The following is a 19042-nucleotide window of genomic DNA, read 5'->3' on the forward strand; positions in this document are numbered from 1 at the left end:
GGAGGGCCTGCTGAAGGCTTTCCCTCACTGAGTCATGGCCAGGCTCCAAGATGGTCCCCAGTAGTTTGTCTCCTTTTATGCATACCTTGTGTAGTTCCCTCCCACATCGAGTCAGGATTGGTCCAGGTGACCAACACAATATAGATGAAGAGACAATATATCCTTCTGAGACTAGGTCATAAAAGACATTATGGCTTCTGCATTGGCTCTTTTGGATCACTTTATTTGGAGAGAACCTGCTGCCATATTGTAAAGACACTCATCACTGTGGAGAGGCCTACATGGCGAGGGACTGCAGGTCCCATGCCAACAACTGGCACTAGTTTGTCAGGGATGTGAATAATCAACCTTCAGAGTGGACCCTTCATTCCTAAAGACTTCAGATGATGGTAGTTCTAGGTGACATATTGATGGCAACCTCATGAGGGAGCTAGAATTAGAATTACGTAGCTAATCCATTTCTGAACTCCTGACCTACATAAATTGTGAGATAATAAAGGTTTGTTGCTTTAAAGGACTGCGTTTTGGGGTTAATTTGTTATGCAAAGATAATTTCTGCATCCAGTATGAATTGCCAAGATGTCTGAGGTTGAGAAATCAATGGATTCTTTCCCATAGTCACTGCATTCCTATCTACCTATTATGAATTCTCTTGTGCACAGAAAGGTAAGAGTTAGTGGTGAAAGATTTTCCGCAATGACTACATTTGTAGGGTTTCTCTCCAGTGTGAGTTCTCACATGTTTCTTAACAGACGAGAGATTGTTAAATGCTTTCCCACAGTCACTACATTCATAAGGTTTCTCTCCATTATGTATTCTCTTGTGCACAGTAAGAGAAAAGCTACTGCTGAAGGATTTTCCACACTGATCACACTCATAGGGTTTTTCTCCAGTATGAGTTCTCACATGCTGTGTCAGATGTGAGCTCTTCCTAAATGCTTTCCCACAGTCATGGCACTCATAGGGTTTCTCCCCCGTATGAATTCTGTGATGCACAGTAAGGGAGGACCTTGTGCTGAAGGCCTTCCCACACTGCTTACATTCATAATGATTCTCCCCGGTATGAACTCCCTTGTGCCTTTTGAGGATACACCTAGTGCGGAAGACATGGAAACACTGATTACATTCGTAGGGTTTTTCTCCAGTGTGAATTCTCACGTGCAGCCTAAGGGATGAGGGATCATTGAAGGCTTTGCCACAGTCCGTGCATTCATAGGGCTTCTCCCCATTGTGTATCCTCTTGTGAATGGTCAGGTAGGATCTACTGCTGAAGGACTTGCCACACTGATTACAGTCATAGGGTTTTTCTCCAGTATGAATTCTCTTGTGCTGAGTGAGGTTAGATTTTGTGCTGAAGACTTTAAAGCACTGATTACATTCATTGACTTTCACTCCGAGATGATTTCTTTCCTGTTGAGAGACGAATGATAACTATAATTTGTATTATTTTATTTTTTAAAGTTTTGTTTATTTATTTTGAGACAGAGAACAAATGGGTGAGGGGCAGAGAGGGAGAGAGAGGATCCCAAGCAGGCTCTGTGCTGTCAGCAGAGCCTGATGCAGGGCTTAAACTCATAAACTGTGAGATCATGACCTGAGCTGAAATCCAGAGTCTGATGCTTAACTGCCTGAGCCACCCAGGTGCCCCTAATTTGTAATATTTTATTTTATTTTATTTTATTTTATTTTATTTTATTTTTTTATTACTTTTAATGTTTATTTATTTTTGAGAGACAGAGTGTGAGTGAGAGAGCGGCAGAGAGAGAGAGAGGGAGACAGAGGATCTGAAGAGGGCTCTGTGCTGTCATCAGTGAGCTCGATGCGGGGCTTGATCTTACAAACCACGAGATCATGACCTGAGCTGAAGCTGGATGCTCAACCAACTGAGCCACCCAGGCACCCATAATTTGTAATGTTTTTTTAATGTTTATTTATTTTTTGAGAGGCAGAGAGAGGGAGACAGTGTGTGAGCAGGGGAGGGGCAGAGAGAGAGGGAGTCACAGAAACCTAAGCAGGCTCCAGGCTCTGAGCTGTCAGCACAGAGCCTGACATGGGGCTCGAACTCACAAACTGCAAGATCATGACCTGAGCTGAAGTCAGATGCTTAACCGACTGAGCCACCCAGGCACCCCTGTAATATTTTAAATATTCAAGACTATTGTAGGAATTCTCTCTCCCAGCAATTCAGTTATATAACACATTATTATAATTGGTGTTTTTTGCTACTTTGAGTATTTGTATAGGGTTCCTGCTAGTTTGAATGATTAGAAGCTAAAAAACATGGCTGTGGTGTCACAGGCCTTATCATATTCAGAGAGCATTTTTCTGATAGGCTTAATACCAGCTTATGTTTGAAGCCTCAATATCTGAGTCACATTTATGGAAACAGAGAGATGCTCAGGGAAGAAATAATTGTGGAGATAACTTATATTTTTCTCCAAATTCACAATAGTTTCATGGTATTTCTCCAGAGGCACCACTTTCTCTTTAGAGAATGACTCTCTTGGGAGCTTTGTAGTTTTTCTAATTTATGGCATTTTCCTACTGTGGAAAATCAGCAATCTTACCATTTTAAAAAAAGTTATTTATGTATTTTGAGAGAGAGAGAGTACAAGCAGGGGAGGACCATAGAGAGAAGGAGAGAGAGAAAACCCCAAGCAGGCTCCACACTGACAGAGCAGAGCCCACTGTGGGGCTCAAACTCACGAACCGCGAGATCATGACCTGAGCCTAAATCAAGCGTCGGATGCTTAACCGACTGAGCCACCCAGGCGCCCCAGCAGTCTTACCATTTTTACACCTTTGTGTTGCTCTTGTCTGAAAACATGCTGCTTAGAAGTTAACCCTTTGGCTCTAAGTAGAGTCTCCAAATCTGAAACAAATTGAAAAGAAATTTCAGTCTGTGGAGAAAATAATAGATAAAATGCACATATTCGTGAAGGCAGACCCTAAGGGATTAGGGTTTTTCAGAAGGTTTGCAATGAAAGGGTCACAGGTATAAACATTGTAGGTATTAAAAAAAAAAGACGCTAGGAAGCTTGAGACTGATGCTGACAGAGGAAGGAATTGTCAGGAATGTAAAGTGGGAAGGGACTGAACAAGGATCTCACGTGACACTTACACGTAATAAGGAAAACAGACATGCTTTTGTTCTTCCTCTGAGGCTAAGGTGTGAGGTGATGAAAAGAGAATTAAAGAGGAAGCAAAGAAGGTGCACAAGGAGGCTTATCCCAAAGGCTTTGGATCTTGTCAGAAAAAAAAAAAAAGGGGGCGATTTTCCAAAGCTCCCTAATTGGCACTTCCCAACGTAATACTCCAAATTCCCAAGCCACAGGCCAGAGATGATCCTCATGAGGACTCATAATCCAGCTGGTGCTCACCTGGAAAGCTGCCTGGGAGAACTCCAGTCTCCTTTGTTACCACTTTATCTTTTTGCTCCAATTTGGAGACCACACCAGGCTTACCAACTTGATTTCCTACACATAAAGGAAAGACACAGTATGAAGGGGGACTCTCCAGGGGAAAATGAGCCCCACCACGGAACTGAAGCCCATACATCTGAGGATAAGCAGATGCGGCTTTAGGAACACTGGGATAATGATCCCTAAATTCTAATAAATAGAGTAACTCCTCTTTCATAGTGAAAAAACAAATTAAGCATCCTCAGTCAATATCCAGGGTGTCTGGGGGAATAATGAGTCCCAGAGGCTAATGCCCAAGCTGAAATACAGATTTAAGAGCCCCAAAGCTTTCATGCACAGAGAATATAAAGTTAGGGCCAGGAATATATCTTTCGTTCATAGGGAAGGCATTAGACTGTGAGCTCCGCAACGGTAGGGACCACTCTATCTGGTTCACCACTGTATGCCTAACTCTTAGCATAGACCTAGGAACATGAAGGTGCTTAAGGAAGACTTCTGCGAGGGGATGCCAGCAAAAATGGTGGGGCAGGGCTTCCAAAAAAAGTAGCAAATAAAGGGGTAAAAACTGTTAGAATTAACTTTGATGGAACTCTGGAAAGTTATCAAAAGCTTCCACCAATGAGGAGGATGCTTACTTAAGACGACACAGCTGAATCTGTAAGAGAGCCCCGTGGCCTTTGAGCTGACCCTCGCCCCATCTGCTTCCCCCCTCAACAGCCACCTTTAAGACAATAAGCTGTGCTCCTAGTACTAGTGGAAGGAGGACCAGGACAAATGCTATTTTGAGAGAACTTTGGTTGTCTATTTTGACCTTCCTGGTGGCTCCCAGAAGGACCGGCTCAGAGGGCTTGCCTTTATTTTGTCTAACTCCAAACTCTCCCAGAGTTAAAGTGCTATGGGGGTGGAGGGCTGGGGCATGTGCTGAATACATTTAAATGTATTAGCTACCGCTGCCTGGGGCAAAGGAAAATTGCTGAATAAGACTAACCAGAAAGTCTCAGAGGAAAAGTAGGGAACAAGATACTTTGGGGGAAAGGGGCTTTGACATGCTCCCATGTAGTCCTAGGAATGTGGAAGGCCATGTGCATACCCAGGGTTGGGTGTATGCTCAGAAAACATCTGAAAAGGTAGTAAACCTTCACCTTTGACTGGCCTTCAGGCTTTGTACAAGCAGGAAGTGAAGGCTAAGGCCAGGTTGTAACCTGATTGGTTTTTAAAGGCATGCTCCTACATACACTGAGACCGTGTGCAAAGACTGGGAGTTTGGGGTTCCAGGAATTTAAGGAAATCTCTGATAAAACACTAATTGACCATTAGCCTAACAAAATGGAGATTGCAGTGGCCACACATGGCAAATACAGACATAACAAAATTAGTTCAGAAAGTGTCACCAAACAACACCAACTACAACAAGTGACAACAACAAACCATGGGGATGCGGGAATCTCTGATTTACAGAATTGCCAGGACATTCCAAGCATAGAGTTTTCAACAATTTATGAGGCATGCAAAGAAACAAAAAAGCATGGTCCATTATAGGGAAAGGAAATTAATAGAAACTGTCCCTGAGGAAGAGACTCACTGGACAAAGATTTCAACTATTTTAAGCATGCACAAAGAGCTAAAGGAAACCGTGAGAATGGGTTCTCAAGAAATAGTGAAAGAAATTGTAAAAAGGAACCAAACAGAAATTATGGAGTTGAAAAGTACAATAAATTGAAATGAAATATTCACTACTGAAATTTATTGGCAGACTTGATCTGGTGGGAACAAGAATCAGTGAACTTGAAGATAGATCAAATGAGATCGCCCAATTTGAAGCCCACAGAGGAAAAAAGAAAACAAAAATAGAGCAGAGCATAAGAAACCTGTGGGACAACAACCAACTTTCCAACATATGCATAATGGAGTTCTTGAAGGAGAGGACACAGAGAGAGGCAGAAACATTGTTTTAAAAAGCAAATGGCCAAAATATTCCCTGAACTGCAGAAAGTCATGAATCTACACACTGAAGAAACTTAACACCAAAGAGGATCGATTCAAAGAGACCAAACTGAGACACATTATAATCAAACTGTTGAAAGCTCAAGACTAAGAGAGTAGCCTGAAAGTAGCAAGAGAATTTTTGGTCTTTCACATACATGGGATCATCTTTGATAAGATCAACAGCTGATTTCTTGTCAGAAATTGTAGAGGCCGTAAAGCAATAGGATGACATATTCCAAGTGCTGAAAGAAAAAACCTGTCATCATTAATTCTATACACAGCAAAACTATCCTTCAAGAATATGAAAAGACAATACACAGAAGGGGTGAAGATATTTGCAAACCAGGTATTTGATAAGGGTCTAGCATCCAGAATATATCAGGAACTCTTAGAAGTCCACAATAAAAAGGCAAACGACCCCACCCTCCACTCTCCAGGATGGGCAAAGGACACGTATACAAATTTTTTCCAAAAAAGATATACAAATGGCTAACAAGCACATAAAAAGATGACCTGTGTCATTATTCTTTAGGGAAATGCAAATGAAAACCAAGCATTCCCACATTACTTGTGCACCTGTACCATGGAGAAAACGTTGGAAGCTCCTCAAAAAGCTAATCATAGAATGATCATACGACCCAGAAATTCCATTTCTAGGTATACATACAAGAGAACTGAAAACAAGTGTTCAAGCAAAAACGTACATGAATGTTCATAGCACAGCACTCTTCCCAATAGCCAAAAGGTGGCCGCAACACAAATGTCCATCGACTGATGAGTGGGGACACAAAAAGTGTCCACACGCACAACGGAATGATGTTCAGCCAGAAAAAGGAATAACGTTCTGATACAAGCTACAACATGGCTGAACCCTGAAAACATTCTGCTAAGCAAAAGAAGCCAGATCCAAAGGCTATGGATTGTAGGATTCCATTTACATGCAATATCCAGAAGAGGTAAAACCATAGAGACAGAAAGTGGATCAGTGGTAACCAGCGGCTGGAGTAGGTGGGAAAGGGAGTGGCCAGTTAATGATTACAGGGTTTCTTTTGGTGCAATAAATGTTCTGGAGTTAGAGATGGTTGCACAACACTGTGGCATTACCAAAAATCAATGAATTGTACACTAAAAACGTTTTCTCTTCTGTGAGTGTTACATGCATCCAAAAAAAGACCTGTTATGGGACTCACTAAGTATACGCGGGGATGAGGTCAGGCTTACCGAGCGAGGCCAGGTTCCTGCAGTTCTCCTGCATCACGTCTCTGTACAGTGTTCTCTGAGAAGGGTCCAGCAGGGCCCACTCCTCCTGGGTGAACTCCACGGCCACATCCTCGAAGGTCACCGAGTGCTGAACCGTCACAAACATCACGGCTTAGGCAAGGACCATGCCCGCCGAGTGGGCAGGAAAAGGGCAGAGGACGATGGGACGAGGGGCCGGGAACCCAAAGCGCAAGATGTGCGGGCAGGGTTCTGAGCTCTGCTCTCAACCGCTTCTGGGCTCAGCCTGCGGTGCTCCTCCCTGTCTACTTATGCCCGCTCCCACGGTGAACGTGCCCCTAACACAGAGGTGACTCTCTTATTCCAGTGAGACTGTGAAATCCTGCAAGCTGATCTCCCTCCATCTGCAGGGCTGAGTAGAGGCCGGGGACATGGCAGAGATCAGAGAAACACCTGGTAAATGAGTGAGCGATTCCCCCACAGCTGTCACCAAGTACTTGAGTTTAGGACACAGTCAGGTCTTCCTCAGTTTCCCCTAAAAACCTCTCTGCAGAACGTGACATAGACGGTGACCCTGGAGGCACCTTGGCAACGTAGAAAACGTTGACAAACACGACACTGCCTGGGGGGCCCCTGACCCTCCATCAGATGCCCGGAGACCCGGGGCCCTCTGGACACCTGGTTTGGCCACGAGGCTCCGGGTCACTGGAGGAGAACAAATTCAGCTTCTGGTCAAAGGAATAATGACTTGGAAAAAAGAGTAGTGACTCACCGGTAACCAGCCGGTCAGGAAGCCCTTAGCCAACCCTTCCTCCTCCGTGCGTCCGTTCTGAGGAGAGGCTGAGTACAGGGAAGGCTGAGCTGGAGAAGAAGAAAGGGGTCAGGAGAGCCCAGGACGGCTCTGTATGCCAGCACTCACCAGTCTGGGGGCTTCCCCACCCACCTGCAGGTGACCACATCCCGACACGCACACGCACGGCCACACCCATGACCACCCCACACAGTGTGGGTGGACACACACATACACACACACACAGCTTTCACAGGACACGTGTCAGAGTGGCCCGGTCTCACCCAGGACCCAGGGCCAGGAAATAGGGCCAAGGGTCTTACTGACCTGGAGGAAGAGATTATTAGTCCCATTTCACAGATGAAGAAACTGAAGTTCAAGGGACACCACTGTTATTTTTCCAAGTTTATAGAAAGAATCAGAGAGACGGTTCAGAGGCTCTCCCACACTCACCACACAGGTGACATCTCCACAGACACTCAAACCACCAAAATCCCAAGTCCCAAGAACCACATCGGGGACCGGTGACCCCCGGGCATCTGGCTCCACTCCGGCCTCACCGCTCGGCCCCTCCTTTCCCGCTCCGTGGTGCAGGGGCCTTTACCGCCTGGACTCTGAGGGCCCCCCGACTTACCACACGCGGGGGGCAGAACCACGGCCGCCATCCTGTGACTCAGACAGGAATTTCCGCGGACAACGGGCAGCGGAAGAACCCGGACGCTCCTCCTCTGGTCGGCACAGCGCGCTCAGGCCGGGCCCTGGTGGAAACGGGACAACAGGAAGCCTTCACACCTCTCTCCCACCGCGGGCTTCCGGGGACCAACCCATCTTAGCCTGCCCGTTGTGTCCTCCTTCAACATGCAGGTGGGGTCCCCAGTATTGGGTCTTTACTTAGCAGGTGATGAACCAGGGCTGGCGAAGCCAGAGCTCGGCCTCTTGGGTCCTAACGGTTCGACCGGGACACGCCTCCGCCGCCCCACCTAAACCCCCAGCTTCCCTGAGCCTCAGGGCACATTCTTCCCATGCAGGTGGCTGTCACAAACACATTCCCAGGTCCGACCCTTTGGTTACTGGAGATGATGACGGCTGATACTAGTCTTTGCCTCCCCCAGCCCCACCGCCCTCAGATGACGGGTGACGTCAGAGTGCGTGAGGACGACCCTCGGTGTTACGGGTTTGTCCCCTTCCACCTGGGGCGCCACCCTAGACCCTGTCATCACCTGACACTATTCTGCCACCTAAAACAATAGCTGACAAAGGTCCCTCTGAATCCAGCATCCCAAACGTTGTCCTTGTTCATGTTTTCTTTCCCTACGTGTGTGTGTGTGTGTGTGTGTGTGTGTGTGTGTGTGTGTGTGTTTAGAGCGAGAAAGAGGGCAAGTGTGAGTTGGAGGCGGGGGTGCAGAGGGAGACAGAGAATCTCAAGCAGGATCCACACCCAGCGCAGAGCCCAATGCGGGGCTCGATCCCGCGAACTGTGAGATCGTGACCTGAGCTGAAACCAAGACTCAGGTGCTTAACTGACTGAGCCACCCAGTCACCCCTAGAAAGTTCCTTTTTATAAAAAGGGAAAGGCCAGGAAAGATACATATCCACCCCCACATCGGGCTCTATGTTGACAGCTCAGAGCCTGAAGCCTGTTTCAGATTCTGTGTCTCCCTCTCTCTGCCCCTCTCCTGCTCATGTGTGCTCTCTCTCAAAAATCAATAAATGTTAAAAAAAATTTTTTTTAAACACCCCACACAATTGCAATCCTCAAAACTGAAAACAAATAATGAAACAAACCTAACTGCATATCAAGTTGGAAGCACGACCATACAGAGTCTGGAAAACCATGAGTCAAGCCTTCACATGACTTTAAAACGAAGTATATCGTCAATTCTGCCCGTTTCCTACTACTGATGGACATTTGAGTTGCTTCGCATCTTTTGCTGTTGGAAATAATGCTCCCATGAGTAACCGCACGTGTACACATTGTTTTGCATGTTGGGAGGTTTACATTCAGAGTGTATTTCCAGAGACATGGACAGCAATGCTTCCGAGTGTCAGTTTTTACATACTGTGAAGGAGAATACCATTAAGTAGATAAATCAATGTTGTTAGGAGTCAATATTTTTTGTATAACATATAAAAGATCAATATAAAATCAAAGAAGTTAAGGGAAAAAAAAACCACTGCAAAATTAAATTAAATTAGAAATGTCATGTTAAACTCATGATTTAAAAAACATGTATGTCTTGGGCACTGGCTGGCTCAGTTGGTGGAGTGTGCCACTCTTGATCTCCAGGTTGTAAGTTCGAGCTCCATGTTTGGCGTAGAGATTACTTAAAAGTAAAATCTTAAAAACAAACAGACAAACCCCAATACACATATATTTCCTAGTTATATCCAGAGAAAGGTCCTAGAAGTAATGCTACTCCAGGGGCACTTAGCACATCCATTGTCTAGATCTCGGTTTTTATTTATTTTTAATTTTTTAAAGTTTATTTATTTTTGACAGAGAGACAGAACATGAGTGGGGGAAGGGCAGAGAGAGACACGCACAGAATCGGAAACAGGCTCCAGGCTCTGAGCTGTCAGCACAGAGCCCGACGAGGGCCTCAAACTCACGAACCGTGAGATCATGACCTGAGCTGAAGTCAGACGTTTAAACTGACTGAGCTGCCTAGGTGCCCCTAGATCTTGGTTTTTAATATGATTCACCATGATAAGGAGCAAAGTATGCAGTAATAATGGAAAATCTCCAGTTTATGTTAAGGGGAAAAAAAAAAGCAAGATAAAGAAAAATGCATATAGTACTACAATGTTTTGTGGAGGCAAAGTGGAAACAAGAATATATTTGCTTGTATTTACTTAATTAAAACCTGGAAGGATAAGAATGCATGATAAACCATGAAAAGTAATTACCAGGGCGCCTGGGGAGCTCAGTTGGTTGAGCAGCCCACTCTTGATTTTAGCTCAGGTCATGATCCCAGGGTTTTGGAACCGACCCTCACATCGGGCTCTGCTCTGAGTGTCGAGCCTGCTTGGGATTTTTCTCCCTCCCTCCCTCTCTCCCTCTCTCTCTTACTCTAAACAAAACAAAACAAAAAACTAAACAAAAAAGTAATTACCTGTAAGTCGTTCAGGGAAGAATAGGATTTTAGAACATGTGAGGACAAGATTTTATAATATATACTTTTTCATGTCGTCTTGGTTTTGCAAAGATGCAAAGAAAATGCAAAGAAAAATTTTAACGAGAATTTTAAACATTTGAGTATTTTATAAGAAAATTGAGTAATTTAGGGGCGCCTGGGTGGCTCAGTCGGTTGAGCTTCCGACTTCGGCTCAGGTCATGATCTCACAGTTTGTGAGTTCGAGCCCCACGTCAGGCTCTGTGCTGACAGCTCAGAGCCTGGAGCCTGCTCCACATTCTGTGTCTCCCCGTCTCTCCGCCCCTCCCCTGCTCATGCTCTGTCTCTCAATATAAATAAACGTTAAAAAAATTTTTTTAATTAAAAAAAAGAAAGAAAATCAAGTAATTTAATTTTTAAGCTTCACTCTTAGAAACTCCTGGTGTTTACAGCTTGACCACAGGAAGGGTCCTGCCCAGTGGAGGCTGCCGAGGCCTATTATTACCAGTTCCACAGGGTACTCACCTGATCACACAGAAATCCACGGATCCCTGAGGGCAGGTGAACCTTGAGGCTGGTTTCAATACAAACTTGAAATGGAGAGATGTTTTCTTGACTGGAAAAAAAAAAAAAAGGCACAAAGATTGCTTTTGAGGCATTTTTATAGGAAGTAATAGTTGTTGGATAGAAAGGCCGCCCATTCACAATTCATTTTTTTTTTCTTTTTTAACTGATTTAAGATGTAACGAGGGTCCCAAGGGTCCCAGCCTGTTGGCGGGGACTGAATGTGCCCGATTCCCATCCAGCATCTGCTCCCGAATGGGAGGAAGCAGCCTTGCTCAACTCATTCCGCAGGATTAAGCTTCTGGGGCTCGTCACTTAGGGATCCCTCGGATGAGTGACTCAGCTGGCTCTGAAACAATTTCCACAGTGGATTCGGGACTTCAGGGATTTTAAGGTCCTAGATGGAGCAGGGCTGGGGCCGGTTAAGTTTCCGTAGTGGGGGGCGGTCCGGTGCATTGGAGGGCGGTGAGCAGCATCCCTGGCCCGTACCCTCTAGATGCCCGACGTGACAATCACACAGTCCCCAGACATGGCCGGAAGTCCGGGGGTAGAGTGGTAGAGTGGCCCGCAGGGGAGGTGACAGGACCGTGCTTTCGGAGTAGGGGACGGCGGTGTCCGGAGCTAGAGGCTGACCTGAGGAACAGCCTGAGGCCCCAGGGAAGGGCTGGGGCTCGCGTGAGGGACAGGGGGATGTCGGCGTGACCCAGAGCTGCCCAAGGCCCAGCCCCTCCCTCCTGGATCGGACCCAAGATCTCCGCGGCGCATCGAGTCCCGCTCCTCAAGCGGGTTCCGGCGCGCACCGGCCGGGAAGACCGGACTCGCAGCCCTGGTGCCAGACCCGCGGCTGCTCCCCGGCCGCACTTCCGCTTCCGGCCTCGGGACAGCGGCGGGAGACCCGGGCGTTCGGGGTCTCCGGGCGGTGGGCTGTGGCGGCGAGGAGGGAGCAGGGTCGGGATGGGCGGAGGCGGGGAGCAAGGAGTGAGGTAATGGGGAGGGCTGCGGCGGGGTCGGGGGCGGGGTAAGGGGGAGTGGTTAAGGGGTGAGCAGCGGTGGGGTGGGGCAAGGGGGCGGGGCGAAGGGATGCGCAGCGGTGGGGGCGTGGTTAGGGTGGGCTGTGGCAGGGAGGGGTTGGGGGCGGGGTGAAGGGGTGGTCTAAGGCGGGGACGGGGTAGGAGGTGTGGTTAAGGGGGTGGGAGGTGGGGGGCGGGGTAAGGGTTGGGCTGTGGTAAGTAGGGGTTGGGGGAGGGGTTGGGGCGTGGTTAAAGGGTGGCCTGCGGCGGAGGCGGGTTAGGGCGGGTTGAAGGCGAGGACTTCGGCGGGGACGGAATAGGAGGCGTGGTTATGGGGTGGGCGGGGCCGGGGTTCGGTGAAGGAGTGGGCGGAGGGGGCGGGGTGAAGGGGGGACTTCGGCGGAGACGGGTCGTGGCCTGCGGCGGAGGCGGGGTTGGGGCGGGTTGAAGGCGAGGACTTCGGCGGGGACGGAATAGGAGGCGTGGTTAAGGGGTAGGCGGTGGGGGGCGGGGTAGGCTGTGGCAGGGAGGGGTTTGGGGGCGGGGTTAAGGGGTGGGCGGTGGCCGGGTTGGGACGGGTTGAAGGGGAGGACTTGGGCGGGGACGAGGTAGGAGGCGTGGTTAAGGGGGCGGGGGAGGGGGCGGGGTTGGGGCGGGTTGAAGGGGAGGACTCCGGCAGGGATGGGGTAGGAGGCGTGGTTAAGGGGTGGGCGGGTTCGGGGAAGGGGTGAAGGGGTGGCCTGCGGCGGGGGCGGGAGGGAGCCGGTCCTCAGGCGTAGGTGCTTTAGTTTGCTTAGTTGACAAGGACTTTTTTGACAAATCAAAGTCCGTGAGAGGACTATGGAAAAAGTGATCTACCGAAGCATTCTCTAACTTTTGTTATTGGAGAAAAAAAATCCAATGAAAATAACCAATTGAGGGAGAAATACAATGGGTGCAGAGACAATCGTTGTATCTTAGTATGTGGTCAAGTTAGCATTTCAAATGAGGTGGAAAATGATGACTTAATGATTTGAGGGGAATATAGTACACATTTAAAAATTAACTGGGGGCGCCTGGGTGGCTCAGTCGTTTGAGCCTCCGACTTAGGCTCAGGTCATGATCTCCCGGTTAGTGGGTTTGAGCCCCACGTGGGGCTCTGTGCTGACAGCTCAGAGCCCAGAGGCTGCTTCAGATTCTGTGTTCTGCTCTCTCTCTGCCCCACCCCTGCTTGTGGTCTGTCTCTCTCTGTCTTTCAAAAATGAGTAAACATAAAAAATTGTTTTTAAATAAAAAGCAAAAATTAACTGAAGTATTCAGGAAAAAGTCCCAACTATATTCGAAAGGTAAAATTAAAAACTCTAAAAGTCAGAAGAAAACATGGAGGAACTTGTGTATAACCTAGGTATTTTACCTAAATATAAATCTTTATAGTAACTGTCACTTGGTGAAAAAAAAAAAAACAGAGAAGGTACAATGGAAGATGACCTGAATATTTCTAAATTATGAAATGAGTTTTTCAGGCTAAAGAGGTGGCAGAAGACATAGAGAATGTGCTTACTGTATATGTAATAGTGGAAGAAATAGCTAGATTCAACGGCAAAACTTTGAGGATAGCCGTTAATCCAAAGTAGGACTCCTGTTTCTGAGCTTTGATGGCTGAGGGAGGTATACATAGGGACTCTTAAAAACAGAGGAGATAACTCCTTGATAAATAGATTAAAGAGATAAAGATAATAGTTTTGTAACTTTGGAATGAAAAACCAGAGTGGTTTATTGTTTAAAGACCTAAAAATACGTTGTGGAGACTTATGAGATAAAACCTAAGAAAGCCTGTTTCTCCTAGGACCTATTTTATCCCTTAAACCTTTTGAAGAGTGCTTGGTGGATCTTAGGAGAACGATGTAGCACTTTGGGGCAAAGATGCCACCTACTAATCTAGCACTTGAAACCAAGATGGAGACCATGACCTTGCCCTTGGTGCTGTAGTAGACAGGGAGGAGCGTGGCCCAGACACTGCAGAACACTTCTCTCTTCTAGCCTTCACGTCCAACCCCAACACACACACACACACACACACACACACACCCCAGCACTACCACCACAAATATACCTTCAGCAAAAGCATCATCAACACCAATGCCTACAACAGGGGTGCATGGATTACTCAGATGGACAACACATGTCCTGCAGTTTAGGAGAATAAAAGAAGACGACAGGCTTCCTAACAACTGTCTTTTAGGATCAGTATTTTATCTGTAGATTTGAACTACATATTAGACTCTTTTTCTTTTTTTTTTTTAATTTTTTTTAATGTTTTATTTATTTTTGACAGAGAGACAGAGCATGAGCAGGGGAGGGGCAGAGAGAGAGGGAGACACAGAATTCGAAGCAGGCTCCAGGCTCTGAGCTGTCAGCACAGAGCTGGACATGCGGGGCTCGAACCCATGAACCATGAGATCATGACCTGAGCCGAAGTCGGATGCTCAACCAACTGAGCCACCCAGGCGCCCCTAGACTCTTTTTCTGTTAGAGGAGAGAATAAGCTAGACTCCGGAAAAACAAGACTCTACTTGTACCCATAGTTTTAAAGCTGTTATTTGACAGAAGTCAGGACATGTGTGGTCCTTTCTTTATCTCTCCCTCATGTTTTATCAGAAACGTCAAGGTTTATGATCTAGTTATAGAAAGCGATACACAATTTTCCTCATCACAAAGATTATGTGATCATTCTACTAGAAAAGCAGATAAACAAGGAAAGGAAAAAAAAGAAAACGAAGTCAACTATAAGTTAGTTCATCTCTGAGAGATATTCACTATTGACATTATGGTGCATCTTCTAGCCAATTTTCCTGTTATGTGTATAAGCAGACATTATCTCACATTGATATTGCATAACAACTAAACTTAGTTTTTGCTCACAGATAGACTCTGAACTTTCCCCCATATTCATAAATATGTAATTTTTCAAAGTTTGTTTGAGATAGAGAGAGAGAGAGAGAGAGGGAGGGAGGGAGGGAGAATCCCAAGCAGGATCCATACTGTCAGCTCGGACAGAGCTTGATCAGGGGCTGGAATCCACAGAACTATGAGATCATGACCCGAACTGAAACCAGGAATCGGATGCTTAACTGACTCAGCCACCCAGGCACCCATAAATATGTAATTTCTAATGTCTGGAATCCTTTGAGTTTATCATGGTTACTTTAACCAGCATCCTATCAATAGTTGGGGTTTTGAAAATTTTTCAGTATTATACATAGGTTGTAATGAACATCAGTGTGCTTCCATTTCTGCTCATTTGTTGGATTATTTTCTTTGGACAAGCCCCTAGGAGAGGAATTCCTTGATAGAGGGTATGCTTAGTTTAAGACTTCTGATAAATATATTTCTAAAATTGTCTTCCAAAATTACTGTTTAAATCTAGATTCCCATCAGGAATGAAAATTAGTGAACCTGTCCCCATACTTTCTTCACAAAGGGGTATTATCACTATTTTTATATTTGCAAATGGTTGAAGGTATTTCTTCAAGGATAAGTGTATTTTAATATATTCACAGGTGAGTTATATTTCCTCTCTGTCCATTCTTTGGGAGACTTTAACTCATCCTTGTTAATTTGTAAGCGTCCAAAAAACACATCAAGTCTATTAATCCTTGTATTTCATGTTTACCAGAAGATTTTTAGCCAAGATGCCATTTGCCTATTAATTTTGTCATGGGATTTTCTGGCAAAGGAAGTCTTTAGATTTTATGGAATCAAATTTTGCCTATATTTGCCTCAATGGCTTATGGATTTCATGTCAAATTTAGATCTTATAAAACCCACGACTATCTAAAGAATCACTTTTGGGGGTGCCTGGGTGGTGCAGTCGTTAAGCGTCCGACTTCGGCCAGGTCACGATCTCGCGGTCCGTGAGTTCGAGCCCCGCGTCAGGCTCTGGGCTGATGGCTCAGAGCCTGGAGCCTGTTTCCGATTCTGTGTCTCCCTCTCTCTCTGCCCCTCCCCCGTTCATGCTCTGTCTCTCTCTGTCCCAAAAATAAATAAACGTTGAAAAAAAATTAAAAAAAATTATAAAGAATCACTTTTGGAATACCTGGGTGGCTCAGTTGGTTGGGCATCCAACTTTGGCTCAGATCATGATTTCATCGCGAGTTCGAGTCCCGCATCGGGCTCTGTGCTGACAGCTCAGAGCCTGGAGCCTGTTTCGGGTTTTGTGTCTCCCTCTCTGTCCGCCCCTTCCCTGTTCGCGCTCTCTCTCAAAAATAAACATTAAAATAATAATAATAATAATAATAATAAAGAATCACTTTTTTTCCTCTAGAAAATTGTGAATACATTTCTTAGATTTGAGTTTTTAATTTATCTGGAGTAGGGATGTAATTTTAACAGTTTAGTATTCTATGACAGGAAAGTGCCATTATATAAATTATGCTAGGGAAATGATCTACACAAAAGAAGATGAACCCAGAGGGTAATTGGAATCATAAGCAAATAGCACAAAATATGTGTCAGATTAAGGTAATTTGTGAGCTGAATTAAATGAGAAACAAAGTAGCAAAGAAAAAATACTCAAGAAAGTATGAAGAAATTGAGAAAAACCCATGATGATAATCCAACCATTCAAAGTTAAGTCATTTGAGACCATTTTTGCAGTGTGCATTTATTATATTTCTAAATGCACACATATTTTCAAGTATTCATTTTTCAATGAAAATTCATATTTTCATTATATTTTGTAGTGGATATCCACAATCACAGGATTAAGTTAGAAATTTAGGGAACTGCTGATAAAAATAGGATAGCAGGGGCGCCTGGGTGGCGCAGTCGGTTAAGCCTCCGGCTTCAGCCAGGTCACGATCTCGCGGTCCGTGAGTTCGAGCCCCGCGTCAGGCTCTGGGCTGATGGCTCAGGGCCTGGAGCCTGTTTCCGATTCTGTGTCTCCCTCTCTCTCTGCCCCTCCCCCGTTCATGCTCTGTCTCTCTCTGTCCCAAAAATAAATAAAAAAAGTTGAAAAAAAAATAAAAAAAAAAATAGGATAGCAAATCTCCAGACCTGGAGGGTAACTAGGGGCCACCTGGAGTCATTAATTCATCAGATGAAGAAATGAGTCTTCAGAGATGAACGGTTTCAACTAATTAAGGTTACTGTGTGTTCCTTTTTCTTTCCTTCTTTCTTTTAAAAAATTTTTTAATGTTTATTTTAGAGAGAGAGAGAGAGAGAGCGTGAGCAGGGGAGGGGCAGAGAGAGAGGGAGACACAGAGTCCCGAAGCAGGCTCCAGGCTCCGAGCTGTCAGCACAGAGCCCAGCGCCGGGCAGGAACCCAAACCACAAGCCATGAGACTGTGACCTGAGCCGAATTCGGACACTCAACCGACTGAGCCACCCAGGCGCCCCTCCTTTTTCTTTCTCATGCTGAATTGGTGTATTGCTTCATATTTTTGCAAAACAATACAAATCTGTAGTATTTGTTTATAATGGCAATCTTTCTAGGTAAGCAAGGTGAGTGGTCAAATACTAGCTTGCTTATTTTATAAATCATTAAGCTTAAACATAAATATTAATTCCGTTTAGAAGTTTGAGAAGATCTACTTCTGTAAGACATTTTGTTAAATTCTCCTGAAGGGAGAGGAAGCAGTCTGCTTGCTCTCCAGAAGGGCAGCGTTTATGTGAAAACAATTTTGAGCAAAATTATAGTGCAAGGGGAAATCAGTCCACTACTCCGAAGGGCAAAGTGCAGTGCTCTTACCATTCCAAAAAAGGAGAGGTTAAATTTCACTGGGGACAGACTAGGACACACTTCTGAAAGAGGTATTACAATGTGGTTTAATCACTTCATGCAAATATTCATGATATAACTTAAATTATTTGATATAAAAAGCATACAATGAAATCTGAAATAGTTCGTCGCTGTGCTCACATGGTCAAATGTCTCATAAAATGTGCAAAAGTAGGGGCTCCTGGGTGACTCAGTCGGTTGAGCATCTGACTTCGGCTCAGGTCATGATCTCACAGCTCTTGAGTTTGAGCCCAGTGTCGGGCTCTGTGCTGACAGCTCAGAGCCTGGAGCCTGCTTCCCATTCTGTGTCTCCCTCTCTCTGCCCCTCCCCTGCTCATGTTCTGTCTCTCTCTCTTTCAAAAATAAATAAGCATTAAAAATTTTTTTTAAAGTAAAATGTTAGACCCTTCTTTCCCCCAGCTTTGTTACAGTATAGCTGACAATTAAAAATTGTATGTATTTAACTTGATGATTTGATATACATATACATTGTGATTAATCACCACAGTCAAGCTAATTTACATATTCATCACCTCACCTGCTTCCCATCTTCTTGTGTGTGTGTGTGTGTGTGTGTGTGTGTGTGTGTTAAGAACACTAAAGATCTACCTTCTTAGCAAATTTCAATATGCAATTCAGCATCATTAACTATAGTCACAGCGCTGAACTTTAGGTCTCCAGATATGTTCATCTTGCATAACTGAAACTTGTACCCCTTGATCAACATCTCCCCCTTTGTCCTTCCTCCCACCTCCTGAAAACCACCATCATATGCTGCTGCTGTGAATTTGAATACTTTTCAGATTCCATGTGTAAGTGAGGTTGTGCAGCATTTGTCTTTCTGCATCTGGTTTATTTCACTTAGATAATGTCCTTCAGATTCATCCACATTGTCTCAAATGGCAGGATTTCCTTCTTTTTTTAAGGCTGAATAATATTCCACTTAAATATATCACACTTTCTTTATCTATTTGTCCACTGACAGAAGTTTTGGTTGTTTCCATACCTTGGCTGTTGTAAACATGATGTTAAAACAAACACAGGTATATTGATATCTCTTAGAGATCTTGATTTTATTTTCTTTGGACATATACCTAGAAATGAGATTGCTAGACATTATGGTGGTTCAATTTTTAATTTGGGGAGGAAATTCCACACAGTTTTTCTTCGTGGCTGCACCA

At 45.2% G+C, this 19042-nt stretch overlaps 1 protein-coding gene across 1 annotated transcript; it reads right to left on the bottom strand.

Moving 5' to 3' along the window:
* Positions 1-202: 202 nt before the first annotated feature.
* Positions 203-12064, bottom strand: LOC122488648 (zinc finger protein 558-like). Its single transcript, XM_043590246.1, has 8 exons — positions 11583-12064; positions 11055-11145; positions 8051-8174; positions 7399-7487; positions 6630-6756; positions 3381-3476; positions 2790-2872; positions 203-1410 (listed from the first exon to the last, which is right to left on the bottom strand). Exons 3-8 carry the CDS (start codon positions 8079-8081, stop codon positions 634-636), a joined length of 1203 nt encoding a protein of 400 aa, XP_043446181.1. The 5' UTR covers positions 8082-8174; positions 11055-11145; positions 11583-12064; the 3' UTR covers positions 203-633.
* Between the last annotated feature and the right edge of the window lie 6978 nt (positions 12065-19042).

This window comes from Prionailurus bengalensis, chromosome A2, assembly GCF_016509475.1.
Source record: "Prionailurus bengalensis isolate Pbe53 chromosome A2, Fcat_Pben_1.1_paternal_pri, whole genome shotgun sequence".
NCBI classification, from domain to species: Eukaryota; Metazoa; Chordata; class Mammalia; order Carnivora; family Felidae; genus Prionailurus; species Prionailurus bengalensis.